The following is an 18,427-nucleotide window of genomic DNA, read 5'->3' as shown; positions in this document are numbered from 1 at the left end:
AGAATTGTTTAAGGTTTTCTTTCACTGTATGCTTTGAACAAATGGTTCAATGTTAGGAGGAGTAGACAGAATATTACTTAGAACTGAAACCTGAGCACTATATTATCAAGAATTGTTTGATGTTGATACTGGGTGTAATAAAGCAAAATGTTCTCCCTGGAGCTGAAATCACTAATCTTCAAAATCATAAGAATTCAAATAGAAAAATGAATTATATACAATCATATATTCTTGTAGTAAATAATGTAAATTTGAATCAAATGCAGAGAATTTTGGAGAAACTTAGTAGGTCTGGAAGAAGTGATACTGGACTCAAAACATTAGCTCTGTTTTTCTCTCCACAGAAGCTGTCAAACTTGCTTAGTTTCTATGGTATTCTTCATGTTTATTTCAGATTTTTACCATCTGTAATATTTTGTCTTTATTTGAATGTTTAAATTTGAACTTTGTTTTGTGAGCTTATCACTTTTTTAGGTTAACCAAGCTACGCAGAGTTTTCAATATTAAACCATGCCCTGTTTGCCTCAATAACATATCTACAATAGCCATGCAACATATAGAGTCGGATTAGGTTGAAAGCCAAATCTTTTGCTGTTGATTTCTAACACATTTTATTGGATCTCTCAGGGGCTTTATTGATCAGGTTACATTATGAAGGTTTAGGATTTTAGATTTCATAGGAGTATACAAAGTTACTTAAATTGCAGCTGACACAGGCAAAGAGCTATCAGACAGGATCCCTACTAGTTATCAGATAAATTCAACAATTATCATCTTCATTATTCAACTTTGGCCTGCTTCACCCCAACATCACTCAGCCCAGCACTGGAGCCATTATATATGTGAATATTCATTTTAAAATTTCATTGGCAGTAGATCAAGAATGCCGATGTCCACAAAATTTCTTTATCCAATCTTGGAACTATTAATCCTATTCTCTGCAGTTATTTATCAATCTCACTTCCATTTTCAGAAAGCTCATTCCAGTCTTGAACCTCTTTCCCCAAAAATGCAGTGGATGTTGGGCCAATTAGAATTATTGATAGATTGTTATTAGGTGAAGATTTTGGTCTTGTACATAACATTGGCAACATTAAATTAAGCTCCAGAATTTTATCCCTAAACCTCTATCTATCTCCTCCTTCAACTTGCTTCTTGCCCTATTTGACCAAGCTTTAAGACTCTTGTCTTAACATCTTGGTGTCAGATTTTATGCAATAATGCTTTGGTGAAGTGCTTTATGACACTTTATGACGTTAAAAGCATTGTATATGCACAAGTTGTTTTTGGTGTCAGTGTATCCAGGAATTTAGAACCGAGATGTCAAATAGGCTTTATTACTGCTCTAAATATCCTGTCATCTGTAACTACATATATGCTTGCATGAGGTATCAACAATCATACTTGCAAATGATATTGGTGTTTAATTTCTTTAGAACAAGTTGCCATTGTAACTACACAATGTTAAAGAACCATTCTTGCTGATCACTTTCCATCAGAGTAAATAAGACACATACCTTAAACTTCAATGCACCCAGAAGGATATACTGCATTTCAACCCTGTTTATGCTCAATCTTCTATATTGCATACTCTGTAAATAGGTCAAACAATGACAACTTGACATTAGTTAGAACAATCCAGTTGTGTACCATTTCCCTGTATATACAGTTATGATTTGATTCACATTAATTTGACAAGTTAGGAATAAAATACAACTATTTGGGGACTTGGTATTTTAAAAACCTAAGATCAGTGAATGCAAATTATTAAAGTTTTGAAAAAGTGAGTACTATAATTTTTGTTTTACCAGGTTATCTCCTTGGTACAGACATTTACAGAAGTCAGGAGGAGAATTTTCACCAACTTTACTAAAGATATTCCTTACAAAGGACGCTATGACTTAGTTTTAGTGATCACTCAGAACAGAACTTGCCTCTGATTGGAAATCATAAAAACAAAACAATACTAAACAATACTGTGCACAGTGATACAGTAATTAGCACTGCTGCCTCACAGCGCTAGTGACTCAGATTCAATTCCCGCCTCAAGCCACTGACTGTGTGGAGTTTGCACATTCTCCCCGTGTCTGTGTGGGTTTCCTCCGGGTGCTTCGGTTTCCTCCCACAGTCCAAAGATGTGCGGGTCAGGTGAATTGGCCATGCTAAATTGCCCATAGTGTTAGGTGAAAGGGTAAATGTAGGGGAATGGGTTTGGGTGGGTTGCTCTTCAGAGGGTCGGTGTGGACTTGTTGGGCAGAAGGGCCTGTTTCCACACTGTAAGTAAACTAATCTAATCTAACCTCAACATTGTTTTCATAAAAATAAAGAGGAAAATCAAAAGAAAAAGATAAATTATAGTTTGGAGCTGGAGAAGTGAAAGAAAGAATAATTGCATTTATTTGACATCTTCCATGCTCAAGTCACCAAAGCTCTTGAGACACAAGTGCTTTTGAGGTGTACATTTTTTAAATTCACTCTGCAAAGCCAGCATTTATTGCCCACCCCTAATTGCCCAGAGGGCAGTTAAGAATCAACCACATTTCTGTGGGTCTGGAGTCACACATAGGCTAGACAAATAAGGATGGCAGTTTCTTTCCCTAAAGTTCATTCGTGAACCAGATGGTTTTTTCTGACAATTGACAATGATTCATGGCCACTGTTAGACTCTTGCTTCCAAACATTTATTGAATTCACCAATTTACCGCAATGGGATTCCAGCTGAGGTCCCCAGAACATTAGTGGAGTTTCTGGATTAATAGTTTCGATCAGAGTGGTGCTGGAAAAGCACAGCAGGTCAGGCAGCATCCGAGGAGCAGGAAAATCAGCGTATCAGGCAAAAGCCCTTCCTTCATCAGGAATAGAGGCAGGGAGCCTCCAGGGCGGAGAGATAAATGGGTGGGGGGGGGGAGGGGGGTGTGCGGCTGGGGAGAAGGTAGCAAAGAGTACAATAGGTGAGTGGGGGTGGGGATGGAGGTGATAGGTCAGAGAGGAGGGTGGAGCAGATAGGTGGGAAGAAAGATTGGCAGGTAGGACAGGTCATGAAGATGGTGCTGAGCTGGTAGGTTGGAGCTGGGGGGAGGGGAAATGAGGAAACTGGTGAAGTCCACATTGATGCCCTGGGGTTGAAGTGTTCCAAGGCGGAAGATGAGGTGTTCTTCCTCCAGGTGCCGGGTGGTGAGGGAGCGGTGGTGGAGGACGCTCAGGACATGCATGTCCTCGGCAGAGTGGGAGGGGGAGTTGAAATGTTGGGCCATGGGGCAGTGGGGTTGATTGGTTCGGGTGTCCCGGAGATGTTCCCTAAAGCACTCTGCAAGGAGGTGTCCAGTCTCCCCAGTGTAGAGGAGACTACATTGGGAGCAACGGATACAATAAATGACATTAGTGGATGTGCAGGTGAAACTTTGATGGATGTGGAAGTCTCCTTTTGGGCCTTGGAGGGTGGTGAGGGAGGAGGTGTTGGCGCAGGTTTTGCAATTCCTGCGGTGGCAGGGGAAGGTGCCAGGATGGGAGGGTGGTTTGTTGGGGGGCATGGACCTGACCAGGTAGTCACAGAGGGAACGGTCTTTGCGGAAAGCGGGAAAGGGGTGGGGAGGGAAATGTATCTCTGGTGGTGGGGTCAGTTTGGAGGAGGTGGAAATGTCGGTGGATGATATGGTTAATGTGAAGGTTGGTAGGGTGGAAAGTGAGGACCAAGGGGGTTCTGTCCTTGTTACGGTTGGAGGGGTGGGGTTTGAGGGCAGAGGTGCAGGATGTGGATGAGATGCGTTGGAGGGCATCTTCAACCACGTGAGAAGGGAAATTGCGATCTCTAAAGAAGGAGGCCATCTGGTGTGTTCTGTGGTGGAACTGGTCCTCCTGGGAGCAGATACAGTGGAGGCGGAGGAATTGGAAATACAGGATAGTATTTTTGCAGGAGGTAGGGTGGGAAGGAGTGTAATCCAGGTAGCTGTGGGAGTCGGTGGGTTTGTAAAAAATGCCAGTGTGAAGTCAGTCATCATTAATGGAGATGGAGAGGTCCAGGAAGGGGAGGGAGGTGTCAGAGATGGTCCAGGTGAATTTAAGGTCGGGGTGGAATGTGTTGGTGAAGTTGATGAACTGCTTAACCTCCTCATGGAAGCATGAGATGGTGCCGATGCAGTCATCAACGTAGCGGAGGAAGAGGTGGGGAGTGGTGCCAGTCTAACTATGGAAGATGGACTGTTCTATGTAGCTGACAAAGAGACAGGCAGAGTTGGGGCCCATATGGATGCCCATGGCTACCCCTTTGGTCTGGAGGAAGTGGGAGGATTCGAAGGAGAAATTGTTACGGGTGAGAACCAGTTCAGCCAAACGAATGAGAGTGTCGGTGGAAGGGTGCTATTGGGAACATCGGGAGAGGAATAAACAAAGGGGTTGGAGGCCCTGGTCATGGCGGATGGAGGTGTTCTGGAAGTTGAAACTTTCGATGATCAATTACTTGAACCGGACTGGAAATTAGAAGTGGAATTTTACCAGTATTTGAATGATGTAGGCAGTGGTGACATTTAGAGGAAATACGGTGAGAAGGCAAAAATTAGATTCTCAACACTGAGAAAACAAACTCCCGTAATCCCCTTAAGATTTTAACAATGACATGGAAATCTTGCTAGTAAATTAAAGGGTCCTAACTGCATGCACTAATATCTGATTACTCGCTAATCTCACAGCATTTATATGCAGATTGTTATCTCCCTAAAAATGTTGAGGAACAAGACAGTACTAATTCCTAAGTTGAAAGTCAGAGTGGCTAACTGGCAGATTCAGCTAGCCAGCATCTTATCTGGGTCTCCAGACTGACCAGCATTTCCACTATCTCAGTGCACGTATGGAAGGGAAGTTAGAGCACCAGGAGAAAGTGAGGACTGCAGATGCTGGAGTACCAGAGTTGAAAAATGTGGTGCTGGAAAAATACAGCAGGCCAGGCAGCATCCGAGGAGCAGGAGAATCTCCCCTTACATTGGGGAGACAGGCCGCCTACTTGCAGAACGTTTCAGGGAACACCTCTGGGACAGCTGCACCAACCAACCCAACCGCCGCGTGGCTGAACACTTTTAACTTCCCTTCCCACTCTGCCAATGACATGCAGGTCCTTGGCCTCCTCCTCCATCGCCAGACCCTGGCCACACGATGCCTGAAGGAAGAGCACCTCATCTTCCGCCTCGGAACCCTCCAACCACAAGGGATGAATTTAGATTTCTCCAGCTTCCTCATTTCTCCTCCCTCCACCTTATCTCAGTCCCAACCCCCAGATTCAGCACCCCTCTTGACCTGCAATCTTCTTCCTGACCTCTCCACTCCCACCCCCTCTCCGACCTATCACCACCACCCTCACCCTCACCTCCTTCCACCTATCGTATTCCCAGCACCCCTCCCCCAAATTCCCTCCCCCCTACCTTTTATCTCAGCCTGCTTGGCACACCAGCCTCACTCCTGAAGAAGGGCTTATGCCCGAAACGTCGATTCTCCTGCTCCTCAGATACTGCCTGGCCTGCTGTGTTTTTCCAGCACATTTTTCAACTTTGTTAGAGCACCAGCCTAACAACTTCATCATGGCTCATGTCAGACTCACTTCGAATACTGTACAGCACTTCAATACTCCACTTTGGAGCTGACCAACAGATTACATTGCAATATTGCTGCAACCACAGTAGATGGTGGAATTTGAATTCAATAAAAATCTAAAATTGAAAGTCTAATCATGATTATGAAACTATTGATTCACTAATGTTCCTTAGGGAAGGAAATTGACATCCTCACCTGATCAGCCTACTTGTGACTCTCAACCCACTGCCATGTGGGTGTCATGGTAACTTAGTGATCAGCACTGCTGCCTCACAGTGCCATGGACCCGGGTCGATTCTAGCCTCAGGTGACCCTCTATGTGGAGTTTGCATGTTCTCCCCATGTCTGATTGGGTTTCCTTTGGGTACTCTGGTTTCTTCCCACAATCCAAAGATGTGCAGGTTGGGTGGATTGGCCATAGGAAATGCAGAGTTACAGGGGTAGGGTAGGTAGAGGGGTAGGTCTGGATGGGATACTCTTCAGAGGATCAATGTGGACACAATGGGCAGAATGGCCTGCATCCACACTGTAGTGATTCTATGCCATTGATTCTTAACTGCTCTTTGAAATGGCCAAACAAGGTATCCAGTTGTATCAACCATTTAAAATGAGAAAACATATGAAACTGGATAGACCATAGCCAATAACTAAGGCACCCAGAAAAGACAACAAGAAACACAGCACTATCGACCCTGCAAAGTCATCCTTACTACATTTGAGAACCAATACCTCCACTGAATACCATGTATTAGCCCTGTTGGTGATGAATCAGTATTCCTAGATGTTGAACATTACTGGGAGGAACCACTGAAGGTTGCAAGATCTGTAATGCAATCTGGATGGGATACATTCATTTTCTATCAGCAAGAGTTGCTTGGCAGTACCACTATTGACCAGGTTAGTTAATAACAGTGACTAATACATCGTCCCTATGGACACAAAGTCCCATCTTCACATTGACAATACCCTCCATTGTATTTGTGGCACTATCAATATGCGAAATGGAAAAGACTTTGAAACAATTTAACAACACAAGACTGGGCATCCATTAGGTGCTGTGGATCATGAGCAACAGCCAAACTGTACTCTGACTCAATCTGTAACCCATGGAACAGCTTAAATCCTACTCTACTCTAGCCAGTATTATTAGAAATGATAGTAAAAATTTCTTTCAATACATAAGAATCAAACAAGAGGCAAAAATAGAAATTGGGCCTGTCCAAATTGATGCTGAAAGGCTAGTGCTGGGAGATAAGGAAATAGCTAAAGAACTTGATAAGTACTTTGTGTCAGTCTTCATAGTGGAAGACATGAGTAATACCCCAACAATTAAGGAGTGTCAGGGGACGAGTTGAGTATGATAGTCATTGCAAAAGAGAAAGTGCTAGAAAAGGTACAAGGTCTAAAAGTCAATAAATCTCCTGGCCCCAATGGGCTGCATCCTAGAGTTCTGAGGGAGGTGGCTAAGGAAATAGCGGAGGCGCCTACTGTGATCTTTCCAAAATCACTGGATTTAGGTAAAGTTCCAGATGATTGGAAAATCACTGATGTAACCCCCTTGGTCAAGAAAGGATCAAAACAAAAGATGGAAAGTTATAGGCTGATTAGCCTAATCTCAGTTGTAAATCCATCATTAAGGATGAGATTGCTAAATTCTTGGAAGTGCAGGGTTGGATTAGAACAAGTCAGCATGGATTTACTAAGTGGAGTCGTGCCTCACAAATCTGGTAGAATTCTTTGAAGAGGTAACAAGTAGGTTAGACCAGGGAAACCCAGTGGATGTTATCTATCTTGACTTCCAAAAGGCCTTTGATAAGGACCCTCATGGGAGGCTGCTGAGTAAGGGGAGGGCCCATGGTGGTTGAGTGAGCTACTGGCATGGATTGAGGATTGGCTGTCTGACAGAAGGCAGAGAGTTGGGATAAAAGTTTCTTTTTCAGAATGGCAGCTGGTGACAAGTGGGATCCCGCAGGGTTCAGTGATGAGGCCACAGCTGTTCACTTTATATATTAATGATCTGGACAAAGGGACTGGGGCATTCTGGTGAAATTCGCTGATGAGACGAAGTAAGGTGGACAGGCAGGTAGTACTGAGGAGGTCGGGAGGCTGCAGAAAGATTTAGATAGTTTAGGAGAGTGGTCCAGGAAATGGCTGATAAAATTGAATGCGAGCAAGTGCGAGGTCTTGCACTTTGGGAAAAAGAATGCAGGCATGGACTTTTTTTTAAAATGGTGAGAAAACTCGGAAAGCCAAAGTACAAAGAAAACATGGGAGTGCTAGTCCAGGATTTTCTAAAGGCTGATTCTCATGTTCAGTCCATGATTCAGAAAGCAAATGTAATGTTGTCATTTATCTCAAGAGGGTTGAAATATAAAAGCAGCAACATGCTTCTGAGACTTCATAAAGGTCTGGTTAGGCCCCATATAAAATACCGAGTCCAATTTTTGGCCCCACACCGCAGGAAGGACATACTGGCACTGGAGCATGTCCAGCAGAGATTCACAAAGATGATCTCTGGAATGGTAGGCCTAACATTTGATGAACGGCTGAGGATTCTGGGATTGTAATCATTCGAGTTTAGAAGGTTGAGGGGAGATCTAATTGAAACTTACAAGATAATGCATGGCTTAGAAAGGGTGGACGCTGGGGAGTTGTTTCCGTCAGGCAGGAAGACTGGGACCCATGGGCACAGCCTTAAAACAGAGGGGGTCAATTTAGAATGGAAATGAGGAGACATTTCTTCAGCAAGAGAGTGGTGGCCCTGTGGAATTCATTGCCATGGAGCACAGTGGAGGCCGGGACATTAGGTGTCTTCAAGGCAGAGATTGATAATTCTTTGATGTTGCAAGGGAATAAGGGCAATGGGGAGACTGCGGGTAAGTGGAATTGAAACACCCATCAGCCATAATTTAATGGTGGAGTGGACTTGATGGGCTGAAGAGCCTTGCTTCCACTCCTATGTCTTATGGTCTACCATAATCATTAAGGCAGCGATCAAACCTGATTCAAGTTACAGTGCAGGACAGTGTGCTAAGAGGAGCACCAGGGATACTTAAAAATGAGCTGTCAACCTGGTGGAGGTACAAAACAAAACGGTGTAGCTCCCAAACAGCATAAACAGTAAGTGACAGACAGAGCCAAGTGCACCAACAACCAACGGGTCACATGTAACATTTGCAGTCCTGCAACATCTAGTCTTGAATAGTGGTGGGAAATTAAATAACTCCAATTAAATAATTGGAGGAGATGGCTCTACAAACATCCACATCCTCAATAATGGAGGATCCTAGAACTTTGGTGCAAATTCAGGCTGAAGCATTTGCAAAAATCTTTAACTGGCTTCCTCTAGAGGTCCCCAGCATGACAGCCAACTCAATTCAGTCTACCTGATATCACAAAATGGTTGGAAGCACTGGATACTGCAAAGACTGTGTGCCCTGATGGCAGTCCTATAATAGTATTAAAGACTTATACTCCAGAAACTGATGTTCCTCGGTCAAACTGTTCCAGTACAGCTATAACACTGGCATCTACCAGTGTGGAAAATTGTCTAGGTGTGTTCTGTACATAAAAATCAGGACAAATCCAATTCTGCCAATCATTGCCCTGTAAGGTTCTCACAATTATCAGTAAAATAATGGAAAGTGTCATCAATAGTGTTATCAAATAGCACATGCTTAGCAATAATCTAATTACGAATGCTCATTTTGAGTTCTGCCAGGGCTACTCAGTTCCTGACCTCCTTACCACCTCAGTTCAAATGTGGACAAAAGAGCTGAACTGGGATGTGGGAGATGAGGTAGGAGTGATTGCCCTTGGCATCAAGGCTGCATTTGACCAATTGCAGCATCAAGGAACCTAAGCGAAACTGGAGTCAAAGAAAATCAGAGGAATTCCCTCCACTGCTTGGAATCATACGTAGCAAAAAGAAAGATTCTTGTAGTTAGAAGAATAGAATCAGACAATACAGAAGAGCATATGGCCCATTGAGTGTGCACTGACAAAAGCTAACCGTGGGTGGCACGGTGGCACAGTGGTTAGCACTGCTGCCTCACAGCGCCAGAGACCCGGGTTCAATTCCCGCCTCAGGCGACTGACTGTGTGGAGTTTGCACGTTCTCCCCGTGTCTGCATGGGTTTCCTCCGGGTGCTCCGGTTTCCTCCCACAGTCCAAAGATGTGCAGGTCAGGTGAATTGGCCATGCTAAATTGCCCATGCTAAATTGCCCGTAGTGTTAGGTAAGGGGTAGATGTAGGGGTATGGGTGGGTTACGCTTCAGCGGGGCGGTGTGGACTTGTTGGGCCGAAGGGCCTGTTTCCACACTAAGTAATCTAATCTAAAAAAAATGTTCCAGCACTTGGCTAATTGCCTTGAATGTTATGATGCTTCAAGTGCTCATCCAAATACTTTATAAAGGTTGTAAGGTTTCCTGCCTCAACTATTCTCCCAGGTTGTGTATTTCAGATTCCTATCACCATCAGGGTGAAAATAATTTTCCTCAAATGCCCTCTAAACCTCCTGCCTTTCTTATTAAATTTATGCCACTTGTTACTGACCCTTGAACTATGGGGAACAGCTGCTTTCTATCCACCCTGTCAAATGCCACTTATATTTTTAAAAACCTCTATCAGATCCCCACAACAGACTTCTCTGCTTTAAAGAAAACAACCTGAGCTTATATAGCTTCTCTTCATAGCTATTTGGTTGTTGAAGGTCAGTCACCTCAGCTCCACGACATCTCTGTAGGATTTCCTCAAGGCAGTATCCTTGGCCCAAGCATCTTCAGCTACTTTACCAATGATCTTCATGGCATCATAAGGTCAGAAGTGGAGATGTTCACTGATGAGTGCATGATGTTTAGCACCTTTTTAAAAATTTATTCATTTGTGGGATGTGGGTGTTGCTGGCTAGGCCAGTATTTATTATCTATCTCTAATGCAGACTCAAACGCAGTTAAGAATCCACCAGATTTCTGTCAGTCTGGAGTCACGTGTAGCCCAGACCAAGTAAGGATGGTAGTATCCTTCCCTAAAGGAATTAGTGAACCAGATAGATTTTTCTGATAATCAGCAATGGTTTCATGGTCATTGTTAGACTCAAAATTTCAGATTTTTATTGCATTCAAATTCCACCATTTGCTGTGCTGGGATTCAAATCTGGATCCCCAGAACATCACCTGGGTGTGGATCAATAGTCCAGCGCTAGTACCACTAGGCCACCACATCCCCATCACCAGTTGTGACTCCCAAAATATTAAAACAGTCCATATCCAAATACAGCAGGATCTGGACAACATCCAGTTTGGATTGACGTGTTAACATCTGTAGAACACTAATTCCAGGCAATGGCAATCTTCTCCAAGACAGAATCTAACCATCACTACTTGACATTCACCATCACTAAATTCCCAACTTTCAATATCTTGAGGCTTTCCATTGACCAGAAACTGAACTGAACTAATCATTCATGTACTGTGACTATAAGAGCAAGTCTGAGGCTAGGAATCTTGCAGTGAGTAACTGGTTTCCTGACTTCCAAGACATCTACAAGGCACAAATCAAAAGTATGAGCTGAAAAATGTGTTGCTGGAAAAGCGCAGCAGGTCAGGCAGCATCCAAGGAGCAGGAGAATCGACATTTCAGGCATAAGCCCTTCTTCAGGAATGAGGAAGGTGTGCCAAGCAGGCTAAGATAAAAGGTAGGGTGGAGGGAGGAATGCGATATCGCATTCCCAACGCCCCTTCCCCAAGTCTGTCCTCCCTACCTTTTATCTTAGCCTGCTTGGCACACCCTCTTCATTCCTGAAGAAGGGCTTATGCCTGAAACGTCGATTCTCCTGCTCCTTGGATGCTGCCTGACCTGCTGCGCTTTTCCAGCAACACATTTTTCAGCTCTGATCTCCAGCATCTGCAGTCCTCACTTTCTCCTAACAAATCAAAAGTATGTTAGAATATTTTCACTTGCCTAGTTGAATGCAGCTCCAAAAACACTCAAGAAGCTTGACACTGTCCAGGACAAAGTAGCCTGTTGGAATGGCACCCCATCAACAAACAAGTTTGCTCGCTGAGCTGGTAGATTTGTTCTCAGATGTTTCATTACTTTGCTAAGTAACATCACCAATGAGCCTCTGTTGAAGCACTGGTGTTCTGTCCTGCTTTCTATTTATATGTCTTGGTCTGTTGTAGCGGGTGATATCACTTCCAGTTCTTTTTCTCAGAGGTTGGTAAATGGGATCCAAATCGATGTGTTTATTGATGGAGTTCCGGTTTGAATGCCAGACCTCTAGGAATTCCTGTGCATGTCTCTGCTTAGCTTGTCCTAGGATGGATGTGTTGTCCCAGTCAAAGTAGTGTCCTTCTTTGTCTGTGTGTAAGGACACTTGTGATAACTGGTGATGTCTTTTTGTGGCCAGTGGTACTTGTGTATCCAGGTGGCTAGTTTCCTACCTGTCTGTCTGACGTAGTGTTTGTCGCAGTCCTTGCAGGGTATTTTGTAAAAGACATTTGTTTTGCTGGTTGTTGGTGCAGGGTCTTTTACATTCATCAGCAGCTTTTTAGTGTGTTGCTAGGTTTGTGGGCTACCATGATGCCAAAGGGGCAGAGTAATCTGGTAGTCATCTCTGAGCTGTCATTGATGTATGGTAGTGTGGCTAGACTCTCTGGGTGTGCTATGACTTCTTGTTTGGGTTTGTTATTGGGCCAGAGAGCAGTGTGTGTGCTATCTGTAAGATGCGTTGCAGAAATCGTTCCAAGACTGCTAAAGTAGCACTTTCCAAACCCATGACCACCATCCAGAAAGGCAAAGGCAACTGATACATAGGAACACCACCACCTGCAAGTTCCCTTCCATGCCACTCACCATCCTGACTTGGAATATATTGCTGTTCCTTCAATGTCATTGGGTAGATATCCTGGAACTCCCTAATGGTTTTGTGGGTGTGCACTGACACTAATTGAAGTGCAGCAATTCAAGAAGGTAGCTCATTGTCACCTTCTCAGGGGTTGGTAGGGATTGGCAATAAATGCTGGCCCAGCCAGTGACAAGGAATAATAAGAAAATAGTATTTACTGGAACACAAACCTAATGTGGTTCTAGTTAACAGAAAGTTATTTTCAACATGGGATCCAAAGCAATGAAGTCCTTTTTTTCCTGTAAATTAACTAGTGTTCATAAATGAAAGTTAGTATTCATAGACAGATGACTGATAATAGAATCTCCTCTGTTTACTGCTAAGTATAACTGCATAACTCCAACTTTTTGAGTTCATCACAAATAGTGCAAACTTCCCTGTTTACAGAGAGGCTTCTAAGATACAGGGAAAGCAAATTCAAATGGTTACATATTTGGATGGCTCCCTGATGCTGTTTCCCCCCTTGAGGCAAATGTGGCTGTCATTGGAACTGACAACCTTTTGCATAGAGGGATGTGGAGCTGATTCAGACTGTACTAAGGGACCATTTTCAGAACCTGTCAGCATTTTTATGATACCAATCTGACTACTTCCTGAATCCAAAGCCTTGAAGATTACTTGGAGACAATAGTCCACCAAGGCATGGGTAGAAAGGCAATATTCACTTGGAATTGGTCTTGACATTGGAATTCCATCAGTGAAATAGTCAGACTCACGGCTTTATGGGGCTTCTATAATGCTAATAAGTTTCTCCTTTCCCCTGAAGACATCAGGTAGAATCTTTTATTTCTGTCAGATGTTTGTCAGGATGGCTTACTTTACGACGTGGTTCCAAGCTAGCTGGCTCAATATGATATACAATGCACATATAAATAGAATATAGAACATTACAGCACAGTACAGGCCCCTCTGCCCTCGATGTTGCGCTGGCCTTTGAAACCAGTCTGAAGCCCATCTAACCTACATATTCCATTATCATTCATAGGCCTATTCAATGACTATTTAAATGCCCTTAAAATTGGTGAGTCCACTACTGTTGCACCCAGTCCGTTCCATGCCCCTACTACTCTGAGTAAAGAAACCACCTCTGGCATCTGTCCTAAATCTATCACCACTCAATTTAAAGCTATGTCCCCTCATGCTAGCCATCACTATCTGAGGAAAAAGGCTCTCACTGTCTAGCCGATCTAACCCTCTGATTACCTTATATGTCTCAATTAAGTCAACTCTCAACCTTCTTCTCTCTAACAAAAACAGCCTCAAGTCCCTCAGCCTTTCCTCATAAGACCTTCCCTCCATACCAGGCAACATCTCAGTAAACTTCCTCTGAACCCTTTCAAAAGCTTCCATATCCTTCCTATAATGTGGCGACCAGAACTATACACAATACTCCAAGTGTGGCTGCACCAGAGTTTTGTACAGCTGCAACATGGCCTCATGGCTCTGAAACTCAATCCCTCAACTAATCAAAGCTAACATACCATCTGTCGTCTTAACAGCCCTATCAACCTGGTTGACAACTTTCAGGGATCTATGTACATGGATGCCGAGATCTCTCTGCTTATCTACACTACCAAGCATCTTACTATTAAGGAAATACTCTGTATTCCTGTTACTCCTTCCAAAGTGAATCACCTCACACATTTTTGCACTAGACTCCATTTGTCACCTCTCAGTCCACGTCTGCAGCTTATCTATGTCCCTCTGTAACCTGCAACATCCTTTGGCACAGCTCCACCGACCTTAGTGTCATCTGCAAATTTACTAACCCATTCTTCTACGCCCTCATCCTGTTTATTTATATAAATGACAAACAGTAGTGGCCCCAAAACAGATCCTTGTGGTACACCACGAGTAACTGAACTCCAGGATGAACATTTCCCATCAGCCACCACCCTCTGACTTCTTTCAGCTAGCCAATTTCTGATCCAAACAACTAAATCACCCTCATTCCCATGCCTCTGTATTTTGTGCAATAGCCTACTGTGGGGAACCTTATGAAACACCTTAATGAAATCCACATACACAACATCAACCACTTTACCCTCATTCACTTGTTTGGTCACCTTCTCAAAGAACTCAATAAGGTTTGTGAAGCATGACCTACCCTTTACATAACTGTGTTGACTATCCCTAATCAATTTATTACTTTCTAGATGATTATAAATCTTATCATTTATAACCTTTTCCAACACTTTACCCACAACTGAAGTAAGGCTCACTGGTCTATAATTACCAGGGTTGTCTCTACTCTCCTTTTTGAACAAGGGCACAACATTGGCTATCCTCCAGTCTTCTGGCACTATTCCTGTAGATAATGAAGACATAAAGATCAAAGGCTCTGCAATCTCCTCCCTGGCTTCCCAGAGAATCCTAGGATAAATTCCTTCCAGCCTAGGGGACTTACCTATTTTCACACTTTCACAATTGTTATCATATCCTCGTTGTGAACCTCAATCCCATTTAGTCTAGTATCCTGTATCTCAGTATTCTCTTCGACAATATTGTCTTTTGCCAGTGTGAATACTGACAAAAAATATTCACTTAGTGCTTCAGCTATCTCCTCAGACTCCACACACAACTGCCCACTACTATCCTTGATTGGCCTTAACCTTTTTCTAGTCATTCTTTTATTCCTGATATACCTACAGAAAGACTTAGGGTTTTCCTTGATCCTATCTGCCAATGACTTCCCATGTCCCTTCCTGGTTCTTTTGAGCTCTCTCTTTAGGTCCTTCCTGGCTAATTTGTAACTCTCAAGCGCCCTAACTGAGCCATCACGTCTCATCCTTACATAAGCCTTCTTCTTCCTCTTGATAGGAGATTCAACTTCCTTAGTAAACCATGACTCCTTTGCTTGACCACTTCCTCCGTGCCTGACAGGTAGATACTTATCAAGGACCCACAGTAACTGTTCCTTGAATAGGCTCCACATTTCAATTGTGCTCATTCCCTGCAGTTTCCTCCCCCTACCTATGCATCCTAAATCTTCCCTAATCACATCATAATTGCCTTTCCCACAGCTATAACTCTTGCCCTGCAGTCTATCCCTTTCCATTGCTAAAGTAAACATAACTGGATTGTGGTCACTATCATAAAGTGCTCATCTACTTCCAAACCTAACACCTGGCTGGGTTCATTACCCAGTACCAAATCCAATGTGGCCTCGTCTTTTGTTGGCCTGTGTACATACTATGTCAGAAAACCTTCCTGCACACATTGGACAAAAACTGACCCATCTAAATTACTTGAATTATAGTGTTTCCAGTCAATATTTGGAAAGCTAAAGTCCCCCATAACAATTATCCTGTTAAATTTGCTCCTATCCAGAATAATCTTTGCTATCCTTTCCTTGGCACCTCATGAACTATTTGGAAGCCTATAGAAAACTGCGAAGCCTATAGAAACCACACCCCCACCCCCAAGAATATTGGTACCCCTCTATTTTCCCCTCTGAACAAGAGGGGTACCCAATATTCTTGAGGGGGTGGGGGGGGGGGGAGAGTGGTTTCTATAGGCGTGGCAGTTTTTTATAGACTTCCAAATAGTTCATGAGATGTCGAAGAAAGGATAGCAAAGATTATTCTGGATATGAGCAAATATACAGGGTAGTTGTTATGGGGGACTTTAACTTTCCAAATATTGACTGGAAACACTATAGTTCAAGCAATTTGCATAAGACCTCAGCTAGACTGAAAACCTATACTGAGGAACCTTTACAGATTGAGCATACAACCTCTGGTTTCTTATGAGAAGCAGTTGGTTCAGTTATACCTGATTGTAGTAAAAGATTCAGGCTAAAGTTTGATGGGGCAAAATCGGTTGAGAAGGATTCAACTTGATTAGCTCAAAAGTTTTTGATAAGAAAATGTCAGCCTGAGTGATGTCCTATTTAAATACCAGGAATTTTTTCAGGGAGGTCTAGGCACTATAAAAGGAGGCAAGATCACCTTACATGTGGACCAAACACCAATTTTGCAAGACTTGGCAGAGCCATTTGCCTTACAAGGAGAAATAGATGCAGAAATCAGAAGGCTGGAAAGTGAAGGGATCATCAAACCAGTCCAGTTTGCGGAGTGGTTAGCAATGTTTGTACTGATTGTGAAGCCTGACGAGTCAGTTCACCTCTATGGGGTTCTCACACAAATGGTAAACTACTTTTTGCAACTGGATAAATACTCAATCCCTTGTATAGGAAACTTGTATGCAAAACTGGCAGTGGGCATGTCCTTCAGGAAGCTGGACATGAGCCATACGTAGCCAATTACGATTAGTTGAAGATTCCCAGAAGTATGCTACAATTAATACCCATAAGGGTTTGTACCAATATATAAGACAACCTTGTGGGATATCATCAGACTGTGGCAATTTCCAGCAGATGATGGAGAACATTTTACAAAGTCTACTCAGGCCATCATTTTCCAGGATGATGTGCTAATAACAGGGAAGACAAAGAGCATTTAGAAAACTTGGACATAGTGCTTTAATGTTTCTCCAAGGTGAGGTACATCTTAGGAGGGAAAAGCACGTGTTCCAGACACCTCAAGTGACTTGTGGGAGTACAGATTTGACAAGGCTAGATTCCCTGCTTTGGAGGATAAAGTGAGGACAATTAAAGGTGCCCAGCTCCCATGTCTGTACTGGAGCTTAGGCCTTTCTTTGGGTGAGTGAATTATTATGGAGAGTTCATATGTTATCTGACCTCCATCCTGGCACTGTTACATTTGTGATTGACAAAGGTGCAGCTTTGGAAATAGTCTCAAGGCCAGGATGTAGTCTTTAGGGAAGTGAAGAAGCAGCTATCATTGTCCAAGGTGTTGGCACATTACCATCCAAAGCAAGATGTGGTGCTGAAGTGTGATGCCTCCCTGTATGGTATTGGGGCAGTATTGGCTCACCATGGCCTGGCAGAGAGGAATGCCTGATAGTGTATGCTTCCTGGATTTTGGCTGATGCCGAATGGAGATATGCCCAGATAGAGAAGGAAGGTTTGGCAGTCATTTTTGGTGTGAGAAAGTTCCACCAATACCTTTATGGACATGAATTTCTCAAAGTAATGGACCATAAATCCTTGCATGGGCTACTTAACAAGGCACTGCTGCCCATAGTTTCTAGTCAAATTCAGCGGTGGGCTCTTATTTTCATTATGTAAAATAACAGCTAGGAACCATTTGGGAGGCCAGGAAGCAAATATGGATGCCTTGAGCTGCCTGCTACTGGTGGATACCCACCGGTGGTGCTGCCATGAGAACAGCCATTCTAAACTTAAACTTTCTGGAGACCCTTCCAGTCACCGCTGACAATATTCGACCATGGACACAGGAAGTGGGATATCATCAGCAAGTCTAAAATAGCTGGTGGTGATGGAGGAAACAAAAGAGCCATCACAACCAGAATTGAAACATTTCTGCACCCAGTGAGACCGGATCACCATAGAGGACAGTATATTCTACGGAAACAAGACTGCTTGTTCCTAGCAAATGTCATTCCCAGACACTGGCTGAACTCCACCAGGGTCATCCATGGGTTTCCAAAATGAAGATGTAAGCGAGAAATTATGTCTGGTGGCCAGGATTGGATGCCAACATAGCGCATTGGTGGGGAAATGCCAAGAGTGCCAACAAGGACAAAATTTGCAATAGCAGCTGCTCCAGATTCATGGGAATAGCTGTGTAAACCCTTGACTTGGTTATATGCTGACTATGTTGGTCTTTTCATAGTCTCTGTGTTTTTTGTCTAGTGGATGGCCATTCAAAGTAGCTGGACATGTGTAGAGTTCATTCATCAAACACGGGAACAATTGAAAAGTTGTGAGCATCTTTTGCAATGCATGGACTCCTGGAGGTGGTGATCAAAAACAACGGGCCATCATTTACCAGCAGGGAACATGAGTATTTCCTAAAGTTGAATGGTATTCAGCATCTCACAAAAGCTAAATA

General features: G+C 43.3%; 1 protein-coding gene across 1 annotated transcript in view; it reads right to left on the bottom strand.

Moving 5' to 3' along the window:
* The window catches only part of LOC140453410 (receptor-type tyrosine-protein phosphatase U-like), a 476,064-nt gene that overhangs the window by 97,814 nt on the left and 359,823 nt on the right, over window positions 1-18,427 (bottom strand). The window contains exon 23 of the mRNA XM_072548057.1: window positions 1,518-1,592. Within this exon, the coding sequence (XP_072404158.1) occupies window positions 1,518-1,592 (75 nt within the window). The remainder of the gene's footprint in view (window positions 1-1,517; window positions 1,593-18,427) is intronic.

Source organism: Chiloscyllium punctatum, chromosome 27 (assembly GCF_047496795.1).
Source record: "Chiloscyllium punctatum isolate Juve2018m chromosome 27, sChiPun1.3, whole genome shotgun sequence".
Classification (NCBI taxonomy): Eukaryota; Metazoa; Chordata; class Chondrichthyes; order Orectolobiformes; family Hemiscylliidae; genus Chiloscyllium; species Chiloscyllium punctatum.
Note: the sequence above shows the minus strand (reverse complement) of the source record. Positions and strands in the feature narration are given on the sequence as shown.